The sequence below is a fragment of the Lagenorhynchus albirostris genome, chromosome X (assembly GCF_949774975.1).
Source record: "Lagenorhynchus albirostris chromosome X, mLagAlb1.1, whole genome shotgun sequence".
Classification (NCBI taxonomy): Eukaryota; Metazoa; Chordata; class Mammalia; order Artiodactyla; family Delphinidae; genus Lagenorhynchus; species Lagenorhynchus albirostris.
This window is the reverse complement of record NC_083116.1, coordinates 32,218,046-32,241,137: the sequence shown is the minus strand read 5'-3', so window position 1 is coordinate 32,241,137 and position 23,092 is coordinate 32,218,046. Positions and strand designations below refer to the sequence as shown.

Below are 23,092 nucleotides of genomic sequence, written 5' to 3'. Positions count from 1 at the left end.
TGGGAGGGGATGTGTTAATTTCTTCTTTCCTGCATCCATTCACAGGTGGGCCAGGTCAGGATGTTCCCTGTGAGCTGAAGCAAGGTATTTTAGTTTAACGTTCAAGCAGGGGGGCAGGGTTCCCTGAGATGGGCCTTGTGTATACTTTAAGCTATAAGCAACATCCCTTTAGTGATGAACTTATAGCAAAAACAATAGAATATAAAGGTTAAAGTAAAAGAAACAGGTCTAATATGGAGTCAGATTTGTTCTTCCCTATTACTATTCCCAACAATGTCCATTCCACAATCTTGTGGGGAAAGGGGTGATGACCACTCTTGGCTACTTCCTGCTGTATGGGGGTGATGAAGGGTTTCCACAAGGGATTGTGGAATGGAATTGATCAACCTTGGGCAGGGAATATTAAACCCCTTAGCGATGTTGTTATCTAATTTGTAGTTGGACCTATCTATTAATTTTAACTTTCTGACTGTGTCATATCTATACTTAGGGGGAAAGCTTTCCTTACATCTGGATAAACACAGACTAAAAGCCAGTAATATTTCAGGCAAAATCAAAAAATTACAACCATATTCATCAGTTTACTCAGTCTTGTATAATTAATCTTTTTTACTAACAGTTTTATGAAATCAGGTTTCCATTAGACTTTTAAAATATCTTACCTAGTTTAGCAATATAATTGAAAAGTTATCAGAAACCTATTTTTGTCAAAACGTCCTTTCTATGACTCTTCTTGAAGGTGTGGCAGTTCTGCAAAGCATCAGCTTAGCTGCCTATGAATGACAAAGTTCTTAAAAAGGCAAGGTTAAAGATCTGATTACAATTCTTCTTAGCAAAGAAGCTTATCCAGGTTGTTGTGACATGCAACATTTTAAGATAACAACTAAAATTATAATATTATATCAGGATATATACAAATTTCAGAACTTTATATAATTTTTAGAATGTCTATATTAATAACATTTATTCATACTGTATAATCTGAGGAGGCTTATCACTCATTTGACAATGCTTTCCATGTAATTTAGCATACCTACCAATTCTAGTCAGTTTAATATGTATATATATTTTTTCTGAAGTGCCTCAGGGGTCCTCTGGAGCATCCCAAAGCTAGCTGAAATCAAAAGAATTTTAATTAGAATTTGATAGGAAGTTCATCAAAAATATCAAAAAGTTTTTTTGAAAAACATTTGGTCAGATAGAATCATAGGTCACTGTGAATATTTAAAAACAAATACAGATCACTGAAAGGCAAGGAAGTTCACACAATCTGTCATCAAAAGCAGCATTCTAAGTAAACTTGTTCTCTTAGCTGAGAGGAACCAAGTCTAGTCCTGCACCAGTCTACTTTTAATAACAAATCCATCTACCCAATTAAGTTTAAGCTAATCTCAGCCTGACCATGAATAAAACTCCTTTTTTACTCAAAATATATATCCCACTTTCCTGCTGTATAGTGAAATGCTTTATAATTTTTAGTAGCTTTAATTACACATTTAAATTAGAATCCCCAACTCTTAAAAACCTTAATTTCTAGTGAAAACCAAGAGGCAAGTAATAGTTACCAAAATCTGGAGAGACTATTTTAGATAATTTTCAGAAAGTAATTATTCCTATAGAGTTTACCTAAAAGCTCTTATCCCATTTGCATTTAGTTCGCTCATAAAAATTTCATCAAACCAAGTTATTTTTCTTGCTGACAAATTTGAAACAGATATAACAAGATTTCGTTTAACTTCTATTAAACCTAGTTGCAGTGAAAGTATTATACATAATGTTGATGACTCTAAAGACAGGGCTGTATTGATCAGATCAACAAAAAAACTAACCTTAATACCAGGTATTAACTTAATAGAGTATTTCCCCATTCACGTGAACTTGAAGCTTATTTTGTCTAGCTTTTTTTTTAATTAATTAATTTATTTATTTATTTTGGGCTGTGTTGGGTCTTCATTTCTGTGCGAGGGCTTTCTCTAGTTGTGGCAAGCGGGGGCCACTCTTCATCGTGGTGCGCAGGCCTCTCACTATCGCGGCCTCTCTTGTTGCGGAGCACAGGCTCCAGACGCGCAGGCTCAGTAGTTGTGGCTCACGGGCCTAGTTGCTCCACGGCATGTGGGATCTTCCCAGACCAGGGCTCGAACCCGTGTCCCCTGCATTAGCAGGCAGATTCTCAACCACTGCACCACCAGGGAAGCCCCTTGTCTAGCTTTTTTAATGTTTAATTTGCAAGCACTTAAAGTCAATTAAATAGAGCTGTTTATAAATTCAATTTTGGTAATACTTTCCAGAAATAGAGATATCTCATATGTATAATGTGTACACAGATATATAAACAAACAATAGTGAGGCAGGAGATAGATGAGCCCCAGGCTGAACAGTTTCTCCCCTGTGAACAGAAACTCCATAGTAGCAGAAACTCCATAAAAGCAGGATGATGGAGGAGGCTGGGCCCTGCCCAGATAAGAGATAAAGGACCACATAGTCCTCATTCTCAAAGTCAAGGAGACTTCCCTGACTACATGTGCAGAAAGGCTCCTTGGAGGTCAAAAAGGGAGGGGGCACCACCCCATAGTAAGTGACATCAACTACCCATAGGCTTCTTTGCTAGAATCCATTTTGGCTAAAAGATGCACATGCACACAGGGGAAGACCCTGAGATATACCAAATACAGACTCAAAACCAGGCAAAGCAAGATGACTCAAAGGAAACCCAGAAGAAATGCCCCATAAAAGTGATTCAAACTACCATGAGGGCACAACTCTTTCTCTGAGCCTGCCCATGTGCCTATCCACACGTACTGTACTCTTTTTCCTCCTAATAAACACCTTACTTGTTTCCCTACTTTCCGTCTTTGTGGGAATTCTTTTTCTGCAGAGTGGAAGAACCAGGGCCTTGTCACTGACCTGTGATCTAATGTCTAGGATTTGGTGCTCTCACTGCTGCGACCAGACTTCAGTCTCTGTCTGGGAACCGAAACCTTGCTTCAAGCCGCTTCAGGCTGAGGCCACCCGAGATCAATACTAGAGATTTCATAGCTGCACTTAAAAAAAAATACTCAGTTATGAATCAGGTATTACAATATAAACTTACTAGCTTACAAAGAACAGTTGGAATACATTAAAATTGCTTGCTCAGATGACTAAGGCTTTACTATTTGTTCTTGATGATCCCTTATGAAGCTTATGAATTACAGTTTGGCTGAGGGAGCAGTCCCAGAAGTTTTGAGGGTTGTTTTTTTTAATGTTATTTCTGAATCCCTTTTTTCTTCAGTTCCAAGCAACACAGATTGATTAGATAAGCTCCAGAGAGCCCAGGTAGATCATTTACATCTCAAAGGCACAGGAAGAGAAATGCGAATTCCTCTTCTAACTACTTATACAAAACCCATCCATCTTGGGCTATTTTCAGGGAACTTTCTTTTTTCCAGTTCCCAAATATCCACTTCAGTTTAAACAAATAAGTAACAGTAATATATAAATACAATAAATAATACGCATCACCCGCTCACATTTATATGCCCCTCTTTCAGCAAAACCAGGAAGAGAAAAAGGGATTTGGACTCAAGTACTGAGACACTCATTCACATATACACACATACACCTGTAAGATAAAAGCAATTGCAAAAGACCTACTTTGATATAATAGCCGAGGCATTAGGACCTTTGCCCTCCAGATCTCAGGGAGTATTAAGGCATTTTCTTTCATTTAGGGAGCATAGCTAAAGATCTCTTAGTTTTGCAAAAGTACCCCAGGGGACTGTAAGATGGAACAGAGATGGATCATCCATACTTAATTATTCATAGCCGGTGTTATCAAATATCAAGCAAACAGCAATTTAAATCAGTCTTTTAGGGTCACAGTTCCCTAGCCCCAAAAAGGAAGGAAATCCCAACCAATGCTCTGCTGCAGGTGAAACAAACACAATAGGGAAGGATACCCTGGTGTCATCACACACGAGTCCCATTATTCACCAAAGGCATCTCAACTGGTCAATGCAAGTATTAACACACATACAAACAACAAACATATGGTCTCACAAACAAAGAATCAGATGAGGCATAGCCCAGATATTCCACCTCCATTCCCAGATTGAGGCTCCAGAGCAGCCTGGCTCCCAAAAAAGAATGGACCGTGAGTGGCTCACCCCAAAATGATACACACAAAAACACAAACAGCAACTAAGCTACAGTCACACAGACAGAAAATCAGTGGAGGTGTAGTCTAGAATTCCACTTCCACTCCCAAATGGAGGCCTCCTAACAAATTGGCCCAGCTCTTGAAATGAACCAGTTCCCAAATCAGGTAGAGTCTGACAATTCCCCTCTCCAACAGGGTACCCCAATCAAATGCAAAACAAGTTGGCTCATCCCATAGAGGGAAAGCCCAAACTGAGGGGGGAAACTGTTCCCAGTTGTACACACAAGAGCTACTTACCCTCCAGCAAAGTAGCTCACTTCCCACAAGGGAAACACCCATATGGAGGGGAGAGAATTCCAAGCCTGCACAAACTTTAGTGACTTACCCAACAACACTGAATGTGGACTGCAGCTCCAGTCGTTTCTTGGCTCCAAACAGCCTCATGCCATGGGTGGCCGGCACCTGTCGGGGACCATCCGTCTGAGATCCCCAGAGCGAAATGGGCTCCGGGAGTTGCTGGGGTCTCGGAATGGGCTGCCCCAGGCTGGGGTCGACCTGCCATGGGCAAGATCTCCTGACTGACTCTCCAGGATTGTTAATGAAAGTTCATGTGCCCAATGCACAGTGAGGCCAAACAAACTGAAACTTCGGAATTTAGAGCAGAGAAAGTTTTATTGCAAGGCCCTGCAAGGAGAAGCAGTGGCTCATGCCCTAAAAAGCCCCGAGATCCCTGAAGGGGCTTCAGCAGAGCACTTTTAAAAGCCAGGTGAGTGAGGGTGGTGTTGCCAGGTATGTGATCAGCTTGTGCACAATTCTCTGATTGGCTGATGGTGAGGCAGCACGGTGGTGTCACAGGGGTTAACATCATCAGTCCTTAGGCTCCAGGAGGCCTGGGGCTATGTGCTCGTGGTCATCAAGTACTTAATATCTTCCATTTGTTGTGGGGGGGGGGTTGGGGTGGGGGGTTGGGGTTGGGGGGTGGGAGACGGTGGGGGGGTGGTGGTGGGGGTTTACATCTGCAAAACAACTCAGGAAATGTGCATCAAATACTGTTATCTAGGTACTTCAGAGAGGAGCTAAAGCAGAGGATATGGGGGAAGGCCTGTCCTGGGAAGGTCCTCATGGGGTCCTGCTAGGATACAGGGTTATCATGAAGATTAAATGAGTGACTAATAAAGCTCTTAGAACAGTGCCTGGCAGATAGTAAATGCTATATGTATTTGTTAAATAAAAATTAATTAATTAATTGATCAATCCTCAACTTATAGTCTGTTAGAACTCTGCTGAAGGTTAAAAAAAAAAAACCTCTTAATTGCTAAATTTAATGAATTCAGTTCTTAGCTAATTTGACCTTCCAGCAACACTTGACCCAGTGGACCATTAAGTTCCTCTTGGAATTCTCCCTTTATTTCCTGGATACCACTTTCCTGTTTTTTCCCATAACTCTGATATTTTCTATTCAATTTCCTTTGTAATTTCCTTGGGGTTCTGTCTTTGATCCTCTTCCCTTATCGCTCTATAACTCAATAAATCTGATAGGAAAAAATTGTTCCAAATCTTTCACATAATATAAAAGTCCTCCATAATCTAATCTCTGCTGATCTCTTCAGATTCATCTTTCAGTACCTCACCACACGGAATGGCTTGCACTTTCCGAAGTGTGCTGGTAGTGATGCTTCCTCTGCCAGGAAATACCCTTCCCACCCCTAAAATTACTCCCTAATTTTTCACGTCTTAAATGATTCTTTCCTGATACACAAGGTGGATTTTCTCCTTTGTCTCATACATATATTTTGTAGCTACCAGTATCCCTAACTAACACAGTAAGGAGCTCAGTATTTGTTGTATGGACTGAATTATAGCACCTAAATTAATATTTTGCATATATTTATTGTTTTCAGGCAACTGTATATGCCTTGAGAAAAAGACTGACCTATTAATCTTTAGGACCCTGGTGCTAAGCAATGACTTAAATACAACAAATAATTAAATAATTTACAATTTTAAATCTCTTCTGCATTTATGTTGTGGTTTCTGTAACAACTTGAACAAGTTTTCAGCTCTCGAAAATTATTAATTTGATTTTTATTTCCCCTGAAGAACCAGTGACACAGGATTCCTCTAACATTTAAAAGTAGTGTATACTGAGCAGTATTAGGCAATAAGAGCAACAATTACATTTTTCTTAAAGAATGTCATGGATGCACCTATAGGGAAGTCATGAAAAAGTATGTGGCACTGTATGTCTGTGGATGAGTCTTAACTGCTAGATTTGTGGTAGCTCTTCAAATTTGAGAGAAACAGGGAACAAGTCCATCACGTCAAAAACATAAGGTTTTATTCGCAAGGAATGCCAACCTCAAAGAGGAGAAACGGGGTTCTTCTAAGAGCTATGAAAAGCAAGGATCAAGCCGTCACAGAAAAAAAAAAAAGTGTCTGACTGAGCAGTTGATGCACCTGAGAAGAGACAATTTTTAGAAAGCGCGGGAAAGAAATGGACAGGTCTTTTTTTTTTTTTTTTCTGGTGAGCCAGGTTCCTGATTGGTAGATTCCAAGCTCTACCCCCTGGGCGTTAGCAACAGAGAAGCAAAGGACTGTGATTGGCTGACAAGTTTCGCCTGCCTTAGGAAGCCGTGAGGGGGCGCCACAGTAGATCACAGTGCAGCGCTGTCTCGCTGAGGAGATGGCTTCGGTTTCCAAACTGGCTCCTGTAAAGGTGCTTACAGGCACTAACAATAGAGAAAAAATGAACATTCTAGACTTGTCTCTAGGTATGTAGATCCCGGACCCCAGCCCCTGCTAGTCAGGGCTGACTGGAGAAAGGCAGGCTGGAAGCGGTGCTGTGAGGCACACCCCCTGGGCGGGGAGGCTTCCCCTCTGTGCCAGCACCCGCCCCCATGTAGATAAAGCACCTGGCCAGCCTGCTGGCCCCTGCCTCTCCTCTCTGTTCCCATTTTCCCGCCTCAGGCTAGCCCTGACCAGACCGCCTCAGGCTAGCCCTGACCTCTTAGGTGGGAAACTGGCCAAAGCTGACAGAAATCACGGAGTAGGGATTGCGGGAAAGGGCCCGGTGTGGGAAATGTAAAGCCGGCTGTGTCCGTATATTTTACCCTCTTAAGGAATGATAGCAAGTTACCCGCCCTTTCACAGTCCCTCACTCTTCGCAGGGTGTCACAAAGGACTGGATTCCAGGGGTTGGAGGAGCAAGGCTAAGGCTAAGGCTAATTTGTGAGGAGTGGTGGTCGAGCAGCCAGACTGGGCAAAGGGATGGTTTATTTGGTTGCTTGACTGGTGCCGATTCAGCATAGACCGCCTTTCCCTTCTGCTGGTGCTGTCTAGTGTCTCACCTCAGAGCTCTACTCGCTCTCATCCACTTAAACATGGGCAGCTGGAGGGAGGGAGGACGGACTGCTTAAATGAGGCGGAGTTGGCGGTGGGTGGGGATAGGGCAGCACAGAGCAGAGGAGGAGAAAACCTTAGCTATGGGCGGGGGGAAGGAGCAGCACAGCATCAGGGACTTTAGAAATGAGAGAGAGAGGAGCAGAGCAGTGAGGGCCGACTTGATATGGAGGGGAGGAGCAAAGGAGGGCCGAACTTGAAAATGGGAAGAGCAGTAAGAAGAGGTTTCACCTTAGAGATGAGGGTGGGAGAGCAGAGCAGGGACGGCGGAACTTAGAAATGGAAGGGCACGGAGCAGGGAGGGCTGATCTTACAAATGAGGAAAGAGATGAATGACAGACTTCAGAAATGAGGAGCAAGGACAGGGGTTCAGACCTAAAATATGAGACAGGGAGCAGCAGTAAGGGCAATCATTAGAAGTGGGGAGGAAAAAAGTGGGGAGAGCAAGGAGTAGGGACAGTGGACTTTAGGAAAGAGAGTGGAAGAGGAAACGGGGAGGGCAGACCTCAGAAATGAGCAGAGCATTGCAGCCAGGAAAACCTCAGAAGTGGTAGGGAGCAAGCAGAATGAACGATAGAAATAAGGAGGGTGAGAGAGCAAAACAGGGAGGGTGGACTTTTGAAATGAAAGTGGATTGCCTTTTTATTGTTGAGTTCTTTATATGTTGTGGATACTAGAACCTTCTCAGATACATGATTTACAAGTATTTTCTCCTATTTTGTGGTCATTTTTTCACTTTCTTGACAGTGCCCTTTGAAGCACAAAAGTTTTTAATTTTGATGAAGTACAATTTATTTTTTTCTTCTGTTTTTCATGCTTTGGTATCATATCTAAGAAATGATGAAGATTTACTCCTGTGTTTCCATCTAAGAGTTTTCTAGTTTGCACTTTTACATTCACATCTTTGATTCATTTTGAGTTAAATTTTTGCAGATAGAATGAGGTAGGATCTAACTACCTGCATGTGAATATCCAGTTCATTTGTTAAAAAGACTATTCTTTCTCCTATTAAATGGTCTTCTTGGTGGGATTGTTTTCTTAACCATTTTTGGGTAGTTCATTGCTAGGGTATAGAAATAGAATTTATTTTTGTGTATGGATCTTGTATTCTGCAACCTTGCTGAACTTGTTTATTAGCTCTAATATGTGTGTGTGTATGTGTGTATCCTTAGGATTTTCTCTATACGTGATCATGGCATCTGAGAGTAGGGATAGTTTTACTTCTTTATTTCAAATCTGGTTGCCTTTTATTTCTTTTTCTTGACTAATTGTCCTGGCTACAATTTCCAATGAAATGTTAAATAGATGTGGTGAGAGCAAATGTCCTTAACTTGTTTCTGATCTCAGAGGCAAAGCTTTCAGTCTTTTACCATTAATCATCATTTTAGCTGTGGGTTTTTCATAGATGCCTTTTATGAGGTTGAGGAAGTTTCCTACCTCCCCCTTTGCTTCTGAGGGGGAATGGCCATGAATAGTACCTAAGAAATTTTCTTGTTTTTCTTTTTTTCTGCTTTCACATGTTTCTAACAATCTATTTCATGATCGGTATCAACAGGCTTTACTCTTCTAAGACATAGACCTTGTGGATTCCACACTACTGCTTGCTCCCCACCCCCAGCTCCAACATGAGTTCCTAAACATTTTGTGGCATTAAAATGACTTTTAAAAAATAGTATTTGGTCACTGGGGAGGGCTGGGACTATGGTCAGGCAAGTGAGGCACTTGCCAAGGGTGCAGAATTTAAAGAGGCACCAAAATTTCAGTGATCAAGATAAATAACATTTTTAAAGTTAATGTTTATTGGAGTATAGTTGATTTACAATGTTGTGTTAGTTTCTGTTGAACAGCAAAGTGAATCAGTTATACATATACATATATTCACTCTTTTTTAGGTTCTATTCCCATATAGGTCATTACAGAATACTGAGTAGAGTTCCCTGTGCTATACAGTAGGTTCTTATTAGTTATCTAATTCATGTATAGTAGTGTGTATATGTCAATCCCAATCTCCCAATTTACCCTACCCCCCAAGATAAATAATATTTTAGTGAAATATTTTTAAAAACCAAGGTACAACCCTCTGGTAGGTCACCTATTTTGGTAAACAGTATTTTCCTTTTGTAAATAAAGGAATTGGAGTGAGGCAAGTAAGGCAAAGTTGTTCAAGTACAGGGTCTGATATGGTCTTTGTTTTGTTGTTCATCAGGGATTGTTCTTGCACTGATTTTCATTTTTGAAAATATTGTGCTAAATATTACTTTTACCTTGCATACTGAGATTTTTGGAGCCTCCTTAAATTTTATGCCTGAGGTAAGTGCTTCACTTGCCTTATTCTAGGCCCCGCCCTGTCACAGGGACTCTGAGTGGGGGGAAAATCCCAGAACTGAGGGCAATTTATAGCACTTAGGTAAATCCAAATGCTTTCTGCACTTTTCTTTGTGTTGATTTCATTGATTGGTGTTTAACAGATGCTTATAGAGGTAAAAATATAAACTGGTAAATAGCCAAAGCAATGAGTTTCTCTCAAAATTCAGAGAATTAGGGGTCACAGTTGCAGAGCAGCCTGGTCCCCCAAATTTAGTGGTTGTTTGACCTTGTGCAAGTTTCTTTATCTCTTGGAGCCTGAGTTTCCTCAGTTGGGTAGTATCTGCATCATAGCGTTGTTGAGGATTAAATGAGATACTACAGGTAATGTGCACAAACCTGTGGAAAAAGTTGAGTAAATGTTGGCTATATGTCCTTCAGAAAGTGGACCTACAGCCTCACTTTTGGGTAGCTAGCAATTTGGGAAGCTGGAGTAGTTACCTACTCTCTCTCTCTGGATTTGGATATCAAACTTTAGAGATGTAGCCAACTTGAGAGAGATTAAAAATCATTTGGTTGAGGGATGGGGTTTAAACAGTAGATAATGTCAAGCTTTGGGAGACTGAGGGAGGTGTTTGTTTGGTTTAACTTGGACAATAGCAGATTCAACGGATTTAGGAGGCACTGTCATTTCAGTAGATGATTAGAGCTAGGGGGATACTGGAGAATGTAATTTGGAAAAGATAGGCTCAAATCATGGTTGGAAGGCCGAGGAAAGATGTCGAATTGAATATGGTAAGTTAGTTGGAGGCTGCATATGATAGTAAAATTTCATAATTGTAGGGTTGTAAAAAAATATTTAAGACGTCACTGGTTCATGCTCTTAAACATTGGTTCTCCAACAAATGAGTCCGGGTTTTGATCTTTTCAGTGGGAACAGGCAAAACTTTTTTTTTTTTTTTTTTTTTGTGGCACACGGGCCTCCCACTGCTGTGGCCTCTCCCATTGAGGAGCACAGGCTCCGGGCATGCAGACTCAGTGGCCATGGCTCACGGGCCCAGCCGCTCCACGGCATGTGGGATCTTCCCGGACCGGGGCTCGATCCTGGGTCCCCTGCATCGGCAGGCGGACTCTCAACCACTGCGCCACCAGGGAAGTCCCCTTTTCATCTTTTTTTTTTTTTTTTTTTTTTTTGCGGTATGCGGGCCTCTCACTGTTTTGGCCTCTCCCGTTGCGGAGCACAGGCTCCGGACGCACAGGCTCAGTGGCCATGGCTCACGAGCCCAGCCGCTCCGCGGCATGTGGGGTCTTCCCAGACCCGGGGCACGAACTCGTGTCCCCTGCATCGGCAGGCGGACTCTCAACCACTGCGCCACCAGAGAAGCCCCCCCTTTTCATCTTTTAAACAGAGTTTCATTTACCTGTGTTACAGACTGTCAGGACAAATTTCTACTGTCTATTGTGTAGCTTGTTTTCCTGTACTCTACTTTGGTGTGCTTATCTTCCCTTGTACAAGTGACCCTTTTGCACAATTGATGTGAAATTCAATTGTGGGATAAGTACAACAAAAATGGAAAAATAACAAAGAGAAAATTGAATTTCTTATTAGTTAAATGAATTTTATATAGCAGCTGTGGGTGTAGTCATTAAACCCGAACCCATATTACAGGGCTGCTTATATTTTAAAGAGAAGCCAGTACTATCACTTATGAGTCTAAATTAGATGAAAGCAGTGACCATTTTTAAGAAAATTTAAATGTCAACACCATAACAAAATCCTTTGTAGTCTAGGGCAATGAATGGCCTTAAGGTATGGCTAAATAAGTGGGAAAATAATGTATTATTGACTCAAAGAGTCTCCTTATTGTAGATTTGGATGGATACCAGAGCATATTTCTACCTTCTCTCTTCTAAAACAGTTACCATGAGTCAAAATATCTTGATGCTGTTGGCCAGGTAGCAGATATGAAACTTATACACATTTGTTGAACTTTGACAATCTCTGTAAAGCCTATTTGCGAATGACATTTTTATAAAAATCCCGTCTTGTATGAAATGTACAACTTTTTGCTTTCTGTATTACTACTGCGATTCGCTACTCTTTCTCTGACGTTTGTTCATTCATATTACTAGGGAGTTATATGACATTTGGAATGAGTCAAACTGAGACGGGAAAATGCTTCCATACAGTAATATATTCAAAAGGAAAGGATTCAAAAAATCCTGTGGGATTAATGTAGCACTCTCAGGATGACCTTAAAACTGAAGTCTTTATAATGTTATGTGTAAGCTAAACTAATGGAGAAGGATTTGAATTTAGGGGAAGAGGACTCTAGGTATTTCCAGAGCCATTTTATGTACTTCACTCATGAGTTTATAAGAATTATGTGAGTTGCAGGGTGGTTTGATTCAAAGCTCAAATGGCTGGAGTCCTTTTGGGCAAATAAGACCACAGACAGGATTTAAAGCCATGCCATAGTTTTCCTGTATAGCACTCTGTGGTTCAAAACAAGCATACCAAATGGTTACATACCAAATCTTAGGCTGAAGGAATCAGGGAGACAGGGCAAAATGGGTGCTTGAATACTGGATTAGAGGTTGCTGTTACACTAATTGAATGCTAAACTTGACTTTGTGCAATTAATTTCAAATAGAATTGAAAGGAAAATGCTATTTTAGTAGGAATACCACATTCAAATGAATGGTCACTAGCCTCGGTGCTGCTGTTTTAATTCTGGGGAATAGCTGAGCTTTCAAAGGAGGAAGTGTAATGTAGTGGCAAGGGTCTTGGACTAGAATCTGTCCTAGCTTGTTAACAGAATAATTTTCTGCCCTCAAGTAAGTCATGCAATCTTCCTGAGTCTGTTTTCTTCTTCTTTTTGGCCATGCCACATGGTTTGTGGGATTTTGGTTCCCCTACCAGGGACTGAACCCGAGCCCTCGGCAGTGAGAGTGCACAGTCCTAACCACTGGACAACCAGGAAATTCCTGTTTTCTTCGTTAAAAGTGAGGCTAACCTCTGCTGACCTTTAAGTGTGGGGGCACAGTATATATCAGACACTTAATAATTGTTTGTTCATTTATTTTCTTATTTATTGAGTGTCTCATATATGCCAGGTACTGTGCCAAGAGCTTTTATGTGGAAATGCTCTGTAAACTTTAAAGTGTTATTCAATTTAAAGGTGTTTTTTTTTTTTAATTTTTTGGTGATACTGTGCAGCTTGTGGGATCTCAGTTCCCCAACTAGGGATGAACATGGGCCAAGGCAGTGAAAGCCCGGAATCCTAACCAATAGGCCACCAGTGAACTCCCTTAAAAGTGTTATTATTAAATCCACATGGTTTACCCATTGAGCCATCCCTGTCATAAAGCATTGGATAAATATTTCTCAACTGTAGCTGTAGGTCAGCATGAGCCTTGAGAAATTTTCTATTTTGTTTAATCCTTATGCAATTCCAAGACAGAGCTTGATGTTAATTTTGGTCACTCTGAGGGCAGGAAAAGTTTAAAGGCACTGCAAATTGTGTTTGAGTGCCACAAGGCAGAGCACTCCCTCATGTGAAAGCACTTACTTCATTGTGAAAGATACCAGTGCTTCATTTTCTCCTCTCTGGAAGTTTTGCTTTCCTATATGGGAAGTCACCTATCTCATTGGGTCTCTGTAGGCTGGGTAGTGATTGTTTCAGGGCTGATGAGAGAGAAGGGTTGGAGATTCAAAAATCTTCCTGTGGTGTCCTGTAAAATGTTCTGATAGTGCACTCCCTTATACAGTTGACCCTTGAACAACACAGGTTTGAACTATGCGAGTCTACTTTGTTGACTGAAAAAAAAACGCACAACCTAAAAGTTGAGAATTAGGTTTAATTTGGCAGATTTTCTGAGGACTTAAGCCCAGAAGACAGCCTCTCAGATAGCTCTGAGGGACTGCTCTGAAGATGTAACAGGGAAGAGCCAATTCTGACTCCCTGTTGAATCTGTTTCTTATACTTTAACCTTTGCATTTTGTTGCTTTTGTTATTATAATCACTCTCTATAGCTGTAAGCATACATAATGACCTGCCATAGGGAACCCTGCCCCTCTGCCTGACTGTTAGACTAAAAGCCCTTTGTTCAACAGAGAGACATTCTGACCCTGCCCACCTGTGAATGGCTGCAGAAAAGAAGAAATTAACACATCCCCTCCTATTCTGCAAGATAAATGGCTTTTTTACTTTACTTCATCACCTCCTCTCCCTCTCTGTTCTATAAAAGAAACTGGCATTCAGATCCAGATAAGATGGCTTTTTGGGGACCCTAGTCCGCCATCTTCTTGGTCTGCCGGCTTTCCAAATAAAGTCACTATTCCTTGCCTCAGCACCTTGTCTCCCGATTTATTGGCCTGTTGTGCGGGAAGCAGAGCGAGCTTGGACTTGGTAACAAAGAGGTAAGGGAGGAGCCTGGATATATGGAAAAAACAGGCAGTCGGAAACTCAAAAGATAATTAATTAAATTATCTAATTAAGATAATTAAATTAATCAAAAGATAATAAAGTTAATTAAAGAAAACCAGCCATCTGCTGTTAATGAATTTAGCACTTTTCTATATATGGGAAGATGCAAGAATCTTGAGCTCATTGAAGTGATTCCTTTGATATGCACCTTAACTATCTAGGGCCAGTATCTGGGGTTGTTTTCTATCCTGGATCCCCTCAGGGTGCACAGGGAGGCTGCAGTAGCTGATGGCTAGTTGGCAGCAACATCCTTTGTTTACTGATATGGCAGGCAACATTCTTTGTTCACAATTTATACTTGGATTTGTTTTAATGGTAAATACTATAGTCTACACCATCTCTGGTTGATTGAATCCACAGAGGCGGAGCCACAGATATGAAGGAACCATGGATACAGAAGAACCATGTATAGGGAGGGACGGCTATAAGTTATATGCAGATTTTCAACTGCAGGGAGAGTCAGCACCCCTAACCCTCATGTTGTTAAAGGGTCGACTGTAAGGTAGTGAGAAAAAAGTCTATACAGAGGTTTGTACAGATTTTAAATGTAGAATACAGGAGAAACAACAGAAGAAAAATTAAAAAGAAAAGAGAATGCATAAAAAATACAAGGAACAGGGACTTCCCTGGTGGCACAGGGGTTAAGAATCTGCCTGCCAATACAGGGGACACGGGTTCGATCCCTGCTCTGGGAAGATCCCACATGCCATGGAGCAACTAAGCCCGTGCGCCACAACTACTGAGCCTTCTCTCTAGAGCCCTTGGGCCATAACTGTTGAGCCCGCGTGCCACAACTACTGAAGCCCGTGTGCCTAGAGCCCTTGCTCTGCAACAAGAGAAGCCACCACAATGAAAAAAGCCTAAACACCACAATGAAGAGTAGACCCCACTCGCTGCAACTAGAGAAAGCCCATGCGCATCAACGAAGACCCAACTTGGCCAAAAACAAATAAATAAAAAATAAATAAATTTTAAAAAAAGAATACAAGGAACAGAAAATTAAAGACTATGTCTGCAGGAAATATTACAGCCAATGGCTGCTGAGAGACAGACAGAACAAAGGCTTAAAATAGGATAGTCAAGAAATGATACTCAGTTGATTATTGGGCTTTACCCTGATTTTTACCTTTGGAGGTATCAACTATTTCAAAGAAAATCAGAATCAGGTTTTTGGAGACCTGAGGTAGGACTAGTATTAAGCAAAATAATAAAGGAGTGGTTAATCTTTGGTATCTGTTTCCTCTTTGCACCCTTCTCAGCTCCCCCTCTTTCTTCTAGTTTCGCTGGGTCCTTCCAAATGCCTAACTTGTGCTTATTTCTGAAGATACCTTGACCTAAGTAAGCTTTGATCCACCGATAAAACATCCAACCTTTAGACCTTTCCATCCCACAGTTTAGAAGAGATACTTTAGAGCAGGTGGTACCTGTCTCTCATCCTTCAAATCATGCCATGTAAGTGCTCTTCACGTGAGTGCATAAGAACATGCCTGACTGCAAAGTAAAATCTGATTGCTTCCTACTATTACACTAATCTTGGTTCCTCACCTCTTTGGTATCTCATGTGAATGTCCATTGCCCTTGTTTTCTTTCTTACTTTTCAAGAAAATAAATGCAACTAATTATCTAGCTCTTACATATAGTCTTACAAAAGTGTCATCTTACATATAGGGATGACACTACTGCTCTACATTTCTCTGAAACTAAAATAACGTTTAGTAAAATCATTTATTTAAATGATTTCCCCCTTAAGCTACTATATTCTGAGAGTATTTTATTTTTGCATAAATGAAGTTACTATAAATCTGTTTAACAGGAATTTTTCTCTTTATTGTTCCAGGAAACTAACCCTAAAATGTCTGCATTGTTTGATCTTTGTTATGGTTTTACAAGTTCATTATTATTATAGTGTTATTTTTCAGGGCTACCAATTTTTTAAATATTCTAAAATACGATGAGGTAAGAATATAGATTATTCTCTTGAGACACATTGTTGTAATTCAGCTTTTTTCATTGTCTTTATTTTTTTCTGTGTTTTCTAATACAGATGACATTATAATACTTAGAAAGATAGGTATGGACACTGAAGAAATAAAGAATGAGACACAGAACGATAAAAAAAATACCTCAGTTTCAAGACAGCAATCAAATGCTGATAAGCATCACCAGCAGAGAGGTAAAGTATACAAAAAATCACACGTGGTAAAAAGAGTCTGAAATATTTGTGAGTAACTGGGAAAGCAAACTCACAAATTTGGAATGTGTTCTAAAGTTGCACTGTGTTGCTAGTTTTATCTTTCCTGGAAATGTATGCATACAGGATTGGTAAAAATTTATGCCATGACAAATGAAAACAAAATTTTTAATTTATATGAGTTACTTCCTTAAGAGAGAGCAGGATAAGAATGAGAAATGTTTTGTACTTGTTCCCAAGCGTGTCTAGATGGTCCAGTTCCACTTTAAGGAGGCAATACAGTAGGGTTAAGAGTATGGTTAATAGCCTGAGCACCATGGCATCCACATTTTGAAAAAATAAATGCTGTAGGACAAAGAGAGTGCAGAAGAACATGAAGAAAGCCTTTTGTATCCCTAATCACATTGGTCAATGCAGTGTGCATATTTTAATGTGAACGTGCTGTGTATTGCCATAGTAGAGAATTCTTTTCAACAATTAATGATCTCCATGGTCTAGTGAACAGGTTGGAACCGTCTTGACATTGTGTGTACTCTGAGCCCCTTCCAGCTGTCTACCCATGTTCCTTACAGTATTTGTTTAAATCCTTCAGTGGCTTAGCAGTTTCTGAGAAAAGGAGGGATGGTGGTTATTATAGGGGCAAAGCTGCTAAGAATGGTAAGGGGGCCAATCTCATGTTTCTGACTAAACATAAAATTGATCTTCGTGAGCCTTTGGAGAACTATATTCTCTGATCATTCCTTAAGCTGTCTTTACACCCAGATCAAAGCAGATGGTTGAGGCAAATATTCACATGATTAATACAAAACAGTTTCTCTGCATCTCTCTTTATTCTATTAGAGTATTCTTTCAATGAATTTCAGATAATATGTCCAACTTTGGTGGCATATGAAACCAAATTTGAGGTGCTGTATACAGAGAAGACTACTATATTAAGGTATACAAATAGAAATAGTATGGCAAAGACTGTTCTAGAGTTCACCGAGACTCTCAGGTGATATCAGATTAATGAAATATCAAAAGTTTTGCAAATACCAGTGCATAGCTTGAAAACAATGAGATCACAGGTATTACTTCTGAAAGATATGTTGAATTCACTGACTGAAAATACAGAAAATAATTATTTTTTAAAGGATACTCAAGATTCATAAACAACGTTGAGGAAAGAAATGATGAAAAGCCAAACGGAGAAACTTTTGGATTCAAGTCTGGACAAAGCTCTTTAAACAGGCAGCCTTTAAAGAAGCAGGTAAATAAATACCAAGAATTAACCAATATAAAGGTCCTAAATTTAATATATTTCTTAATATTAAGGATTATTTAAAATTCTATTAAGAGCGGGGATTGTTTCTTAGTACTCCCCCATGCTGCCTGAAGCATAATTTAACTTCAATATTTGTTAATTGATTTTTCCTCTGTAACTGTTTTTTTTTATTAAGTTATTTATTTATTTTTGGCTGTGTGGGGTCTTTGTTGCTGTGTGCGGGCTTTCTCTAGTTGTGGTGAGCAGGGGCTACTCTTCGTTGCAGTGAGTGGGCTTCTCATTGCAGTGGATTCTCTCGTTGCAGAACACAGGCTGTAGGCACGCGGGCTTCAGCAGTTGTGGCACATGGGCTCAGTAGTTGTGGCTCGCGGGCTCTAGAGCACAGCCTCAGTAGTTGTGGCACACGGGCTTAGTTGCTCTGTAGCATGTGGGATCTTCCCAGACCAGGGCTCAAACCCGTGTCCCCTGCATTGGCAGGCAGATTCTTAACCATTGCGCCACCAGGGAAGCCCCTATAACTGTTTTAATAAACATTTATTTTTGCTATTTTCAATCACTGCTAGAAATTTTGAATTTATAAAATGCCAAAAGAGATGACTGTTTTCATGATTTGTCTTGTATAATCATTCTCATTTTTGTCCTTATATAATAAGAGTTGTTGATCTTAAGTTTTAGTATAAAAACAGTTTTAGTAGACTTGTGAAAGAATTGTAAAAACTAAAAGTCAGATGACATTAGTGTATGACATAAACTCTGGAACCAACAGATGGGACTTACTATAGTTGTACATTTTATGGTGGTAAATCCATCACCTCTAAACTTGTATAGATGAGCCAGTCACTGGACAGAAATTTTAGAGGCGCTCATATCCAGATTCATAAGTTAACATTGATACTACGGTTTCAGCTTGCCCTATAAAGTGATTCTTCTTAAAGTGTTATGTGGTCATTTAGTAAAAAATGTTGATTCTGGGAGCTTAAACCATTTTTGCCAAATTATATAAATGCAAAATTTGGGGGAAGGAGAACATGTTGCATATTCAAATATTTAGAGGATTGATTTAGCAAATGTTAATTAAATGTCTATTCTAGGCACTATGCAAGGTACCAGAACAGCCCTGCTTCAAATATTATATGTGGTGGTGGGAAAGAAAGATAAGAAAGAAATTTAATGCCAGGCAGTTTACAATACATGTTCTAACAGGGTTATAAGTTATATATTGTGGGGATGCAGCAATTCATTCTGATTAAGGGGATTTGTGAAAGTTTGACGGAGGAGATGGTATTTAATCTGTAAGGTGAGAAAGTTTTTGATAAAGTTTGGAAAGAAGGACATGAGCTTACGTTACAGTATGAAACGCATAAATGAACTAAGAATATCGTAAAATAGTATTTTCAAATTGAAAGCATCTTTCTTTTAGAGGTTTTTTTGTTTGTTTGTTTGTTTTTTATGGTATGCGGACCTCTCACTGTTGTGGCCTCTACCGTTGTGGAGCACAGGCTCTGGACACACAGGCTCAGCGGCCATGGCTCGCGGGCTTAGCCGCTCTGCGGCATGTGGGATCTTCCTGGACCGGGGCACGAACCCATGTCCCCTGCATCGGCAGGCGGACTCTCAACCACTGCGCCACCAGGGAAGCCCTGAAAGCATCTTTCTATTTCTCATACTTTTCAGACATTTGAGACTGTCATTATAGCAGAACTCACTGGAAAAAAGTACTCTGCAATATAGAAATGTGATAAAATGTAAACATAATTATTCTACTAATAAATTGAATAACAATTACAGCTTTCAATCATGCTTTGAAATTCTAATAAGCTAGCTTTGTATTTCACAAGATTTAATCCTAATATCAGTAAAACACGATTGTATTTATTCAACACAACTCTTTTTGATAGTTTCTGTTGTTTATAAGGAAAGTTTCTGTTTTTGATAATTTCTGTTGTTTTCTAAAGGTAGAAATCTGTGGTATCCAATTTGACGAAATTAGTTTTTATATAAACATTTGCAAAAAGACCACAAGTTCCTTTGGAAAGGTACTTGGATGCATATGGGTCTTTAAGAGATAGGTCTCAATCCTTCCTGCTGACCCACTGTGTTCCCAACACTAGTCACTTAGAAAAGAAAATGTACATGTGCATTCCACCCAATCTCCTTATTTATGTTTTACAGTAGAAAATCTGGAGTGTGACTATGGCTTTATGCTTTAGCAAAGCAGCAGATTTGTCATATTTTTTATTTTACTAAAGTTTTATGTGAATAATATTCTTTATACCAATACCTCCCCTTCCTTTTAATAGTTGCATTCAGCTTCTGGTAGTGTTATACTACAAAGTCACAATGTCAGAGCTAGGGCATATTTTGTTTGCCAGGCACTATTTGCTAGTGGAAAGCTTGATTTCTTAGCATGGTCCATATGACTTTGTCCACTTACATTTATGTAGCATCATAGAGATTTGTCAAGGGTTTCATTACTTCCATTTGACTGATTCACTCCACTGCCCTTTTGATTTAAAAAGTGAAAAGGTAGAAAGACTGAGTTGTTGTCAGGCCAGTTTACTTTAACAGTATTAAGCCTACCTTCTGCTTTCTTTATAGCTACCTATCCCCTCACTTATTTGTCTTTCCCTCTAGAATTAAGTATTAATTTATATAGAAGAGATAGATAATTTATTGTAAGTTTTTTTAAATTGAAGTATAGTTGATTTACAATATTGTGTTAGTTGATAGTTTCTTTTTCACCTGATTCTGAACAGGTGAAGAATAAATAGTATGATTTTGAACACTTTCTTGTGGTTCTAAGGATTTGTGCTACAAAATATTAAATATTCTGTCTCTCAACTATAAAGTCAAAGAATTGGTTGTTTCTTTAGGTAAAACACAGATCCAGAAAATGGTAGGTAGAGTATGACCTTGGAATATATTCAAATTCACAAAGCAGTTAATTTTCCATATTTAAAACATTTTATTAAAGTTTTATATGCATAATATTCTTTGTGCCAATGCCATGAGAGATCAGAGCTTTCTACATATTAGTCCTGAAAACTGTTTAGTCTTTAAAAGTAGGGGCAGTGGGGCTTCCCTGGTGGTGCAGTGGTTAAGAGTCTGCCTGCTGATGCAGGGGACACGGGTTCGTGCCCCAGTCCGGGAAGATCCCACATGCCACGGAGCAGCTGGGCCCATGAGCCATGGCTGCTGAGCCTGCGTGTCCGGAGCTTGTGCTCTGCAACGGGAGAGGCCACCACAGTGAGAGGCCCGCATACCGCAAAAAAGAAAAAAAAAGTAGAGGCAGTGGAATTCTAAAAAAAGAGTTTCCCATAGAAATGGGCTTAACAAAATATCATTATGAGTTAATGAAATCAACAGGGTATATGTTTCATTTGTTTTTCAAAATTGCGGTTCTTTGCAGGAGAAGTGCAATGAAAATTCTAAAGCCCAAGCAGTGATGAATCAAGGCCAATCAGAGAGGAACCAACATCAATCAGAAGGATCTCAAGGCCAATCAGAAGAAAATCAACACTATTCAGAGAGATCTCGAGGCCACTCAAAGAGATCTCATGGCCAAGCAGAGAGATCTCATCGTCAATCAGAAAGATCTCATGGCCGAAAAGAGAGATCTCATCATCAATCAGAAAGATCTCATGGCCAAGCAGAGAGTTCTCATCGTCAATCAGAAAGATCTCGTAGCCAATCAGAGAGATCTCATCGTCAATCAGAAAGATCTCGTGGTCAAAAAGAGAGATCTCATCGTCAATCAGAAAGATCTCATGGCCAATTAGAGAGATCTCATCGTCAATCAGAAAGATCTCATGGCCAAGCAGAGAGATCTCATTGTCAATCAGAAAGATCTTGTAGCCAATCAGAGAGATCTCATGGTCAATCAGAAAGATCTCGTGGTCAATCAGAAAGATCTCGTGGTCAATCAGAAAGATCTCGTGGCCAATCAGAGAGATCTCGTGATCGATCAGAAAGATCTCGTGGTCGATCAGCAAGATCTCATGGCCGATCAGAGAGATCTCATGGTCAATCAAAGAGATCTCATGGCCAATTAAAGAGATCTCGTAGCTATACAGAAAGATCTCATGACCAGTCGGAGAGATCGCATGACCGCTCTGAGAGATTCCACAGTCACTCAGAGAGATCTCATGACGATTCAAAGATATCTAATGTCCTATCAGGGAGATCTTATGGCCAAACAGGGAGATTTCATGGTCAATCAGAGAGATCTCATGACCAATCACGGAGATATAAAAGATACTCATCAGTAGAAATTGAATTTAACAGGTAAAAACAATGAATACTTAACTATTAATGTGTTGAGTGATATGGAAATGTAAAGGCATGCTTTATATATCTATATTTTAATGGCTAAATATGTATTTGTTGAAACAGAATTGAACTGGGACAAAGATATTAATAGAATAGAGGTGATGTATTCATGGCATCAATATTCTTTCAACTTACTGATGCCCTCTAGCTATCATCCAGTTTCCTAATTACCCTAATTAAGTTGTTCCATCTAGGTCAGCTTCCCTGGAAGAGCTCCAATGTACTCAATCTTTCCTACTGAGCCTTTCCCACAATCAAAGTATATTGACTCAGTGTCCCATTCTCTTTGAACCTTCCAACCTGCTAGGCTAGCTAATCTAACAATGAACTATGCTAGATTGATAATATATAATCTCTGATAATGAATTCCTCTGTTTCCCTCCTCTACCTCCTTTCTAAAGAGTCTTCAGGGAGCCCTCAGCAGACAAATAATAGGTGTATCTTCGGGCAGCTGAACTTTTCTGCTTTCCACAAATCAGAACATAGGAGAGGTCTAGCTTATGCATAGTTGCAACCCTAACCTAAATATATTTTGAATATTGTGTATATTCACTATTGCCTTATAAAACTGTTAGGCTAGGTCTGTCCGCCCTAACAAAAGGACCAGAGAAATTTAATAGTATTGCAGATTGTTTGAGTTTTAAAAACCTCAAGACATTTTTATTGTAATTGGCTAGGTAATTGAGTAAAAACATTATTTTTAATTTAAATTTCTCAGTGATTGCCTTCATTTTGCATTGTCTATAAATGTCTAGTCAAATACTTTAGCTCATATTAACTGCATAGAGTTGCAGTTTTCAGCTAAAAAAATTATTTCCACAATGTATATGTGGGTTATTGTGTATATAGACAATGTCTGATGTAGGCACCGTTTTAATGCTAAAGGCCCCACCCTACTTATATTAGCAGTATACAAACAGTTTCCTATAAAAAGTTAACATATGTTTAACACTGATGGTAAGCAATTATTTCTACAT

The 23,092-nt window shown here is 39.7% G+C and overlaps 1 protein-coding gene across 1 annotated transcript in view; it reads left to right on the top strand.

Annotated features, from left to right (window-relative positions):
* Nucleotides 1-6,821: 6,821 nt before the first annotated feature.
* The window catches only part of LUZP4 (leucine zipper protein 4), a 48,175-nt gene continuing 31,904 nt past the window's right edge, over nucleotides 6,822-23,092 (top strand). The window contains 7 exon segments of the mRNA XM_060137283.1: nucleotides 6,822-6,909; nucleotides 16,376-16,504; nucleotides 17,656-17,771; nucleotides 21,196-21,283; nucleotides 21,410-21,693; nucleotides 21,695-21,849; nucleotides 21,996-22,050. Coding sequence (XP_059993266.1) covers nucleotides 6,822-6,909; nucleotides 16,376-16,504; nucleotides 17,656-17,771; nucleotides 21,196-21,283; nucleotides 21,410-21,693; nucleotides 21,695-21,849; nucleotides 21,996-22,050 — 915 coding nt within the window.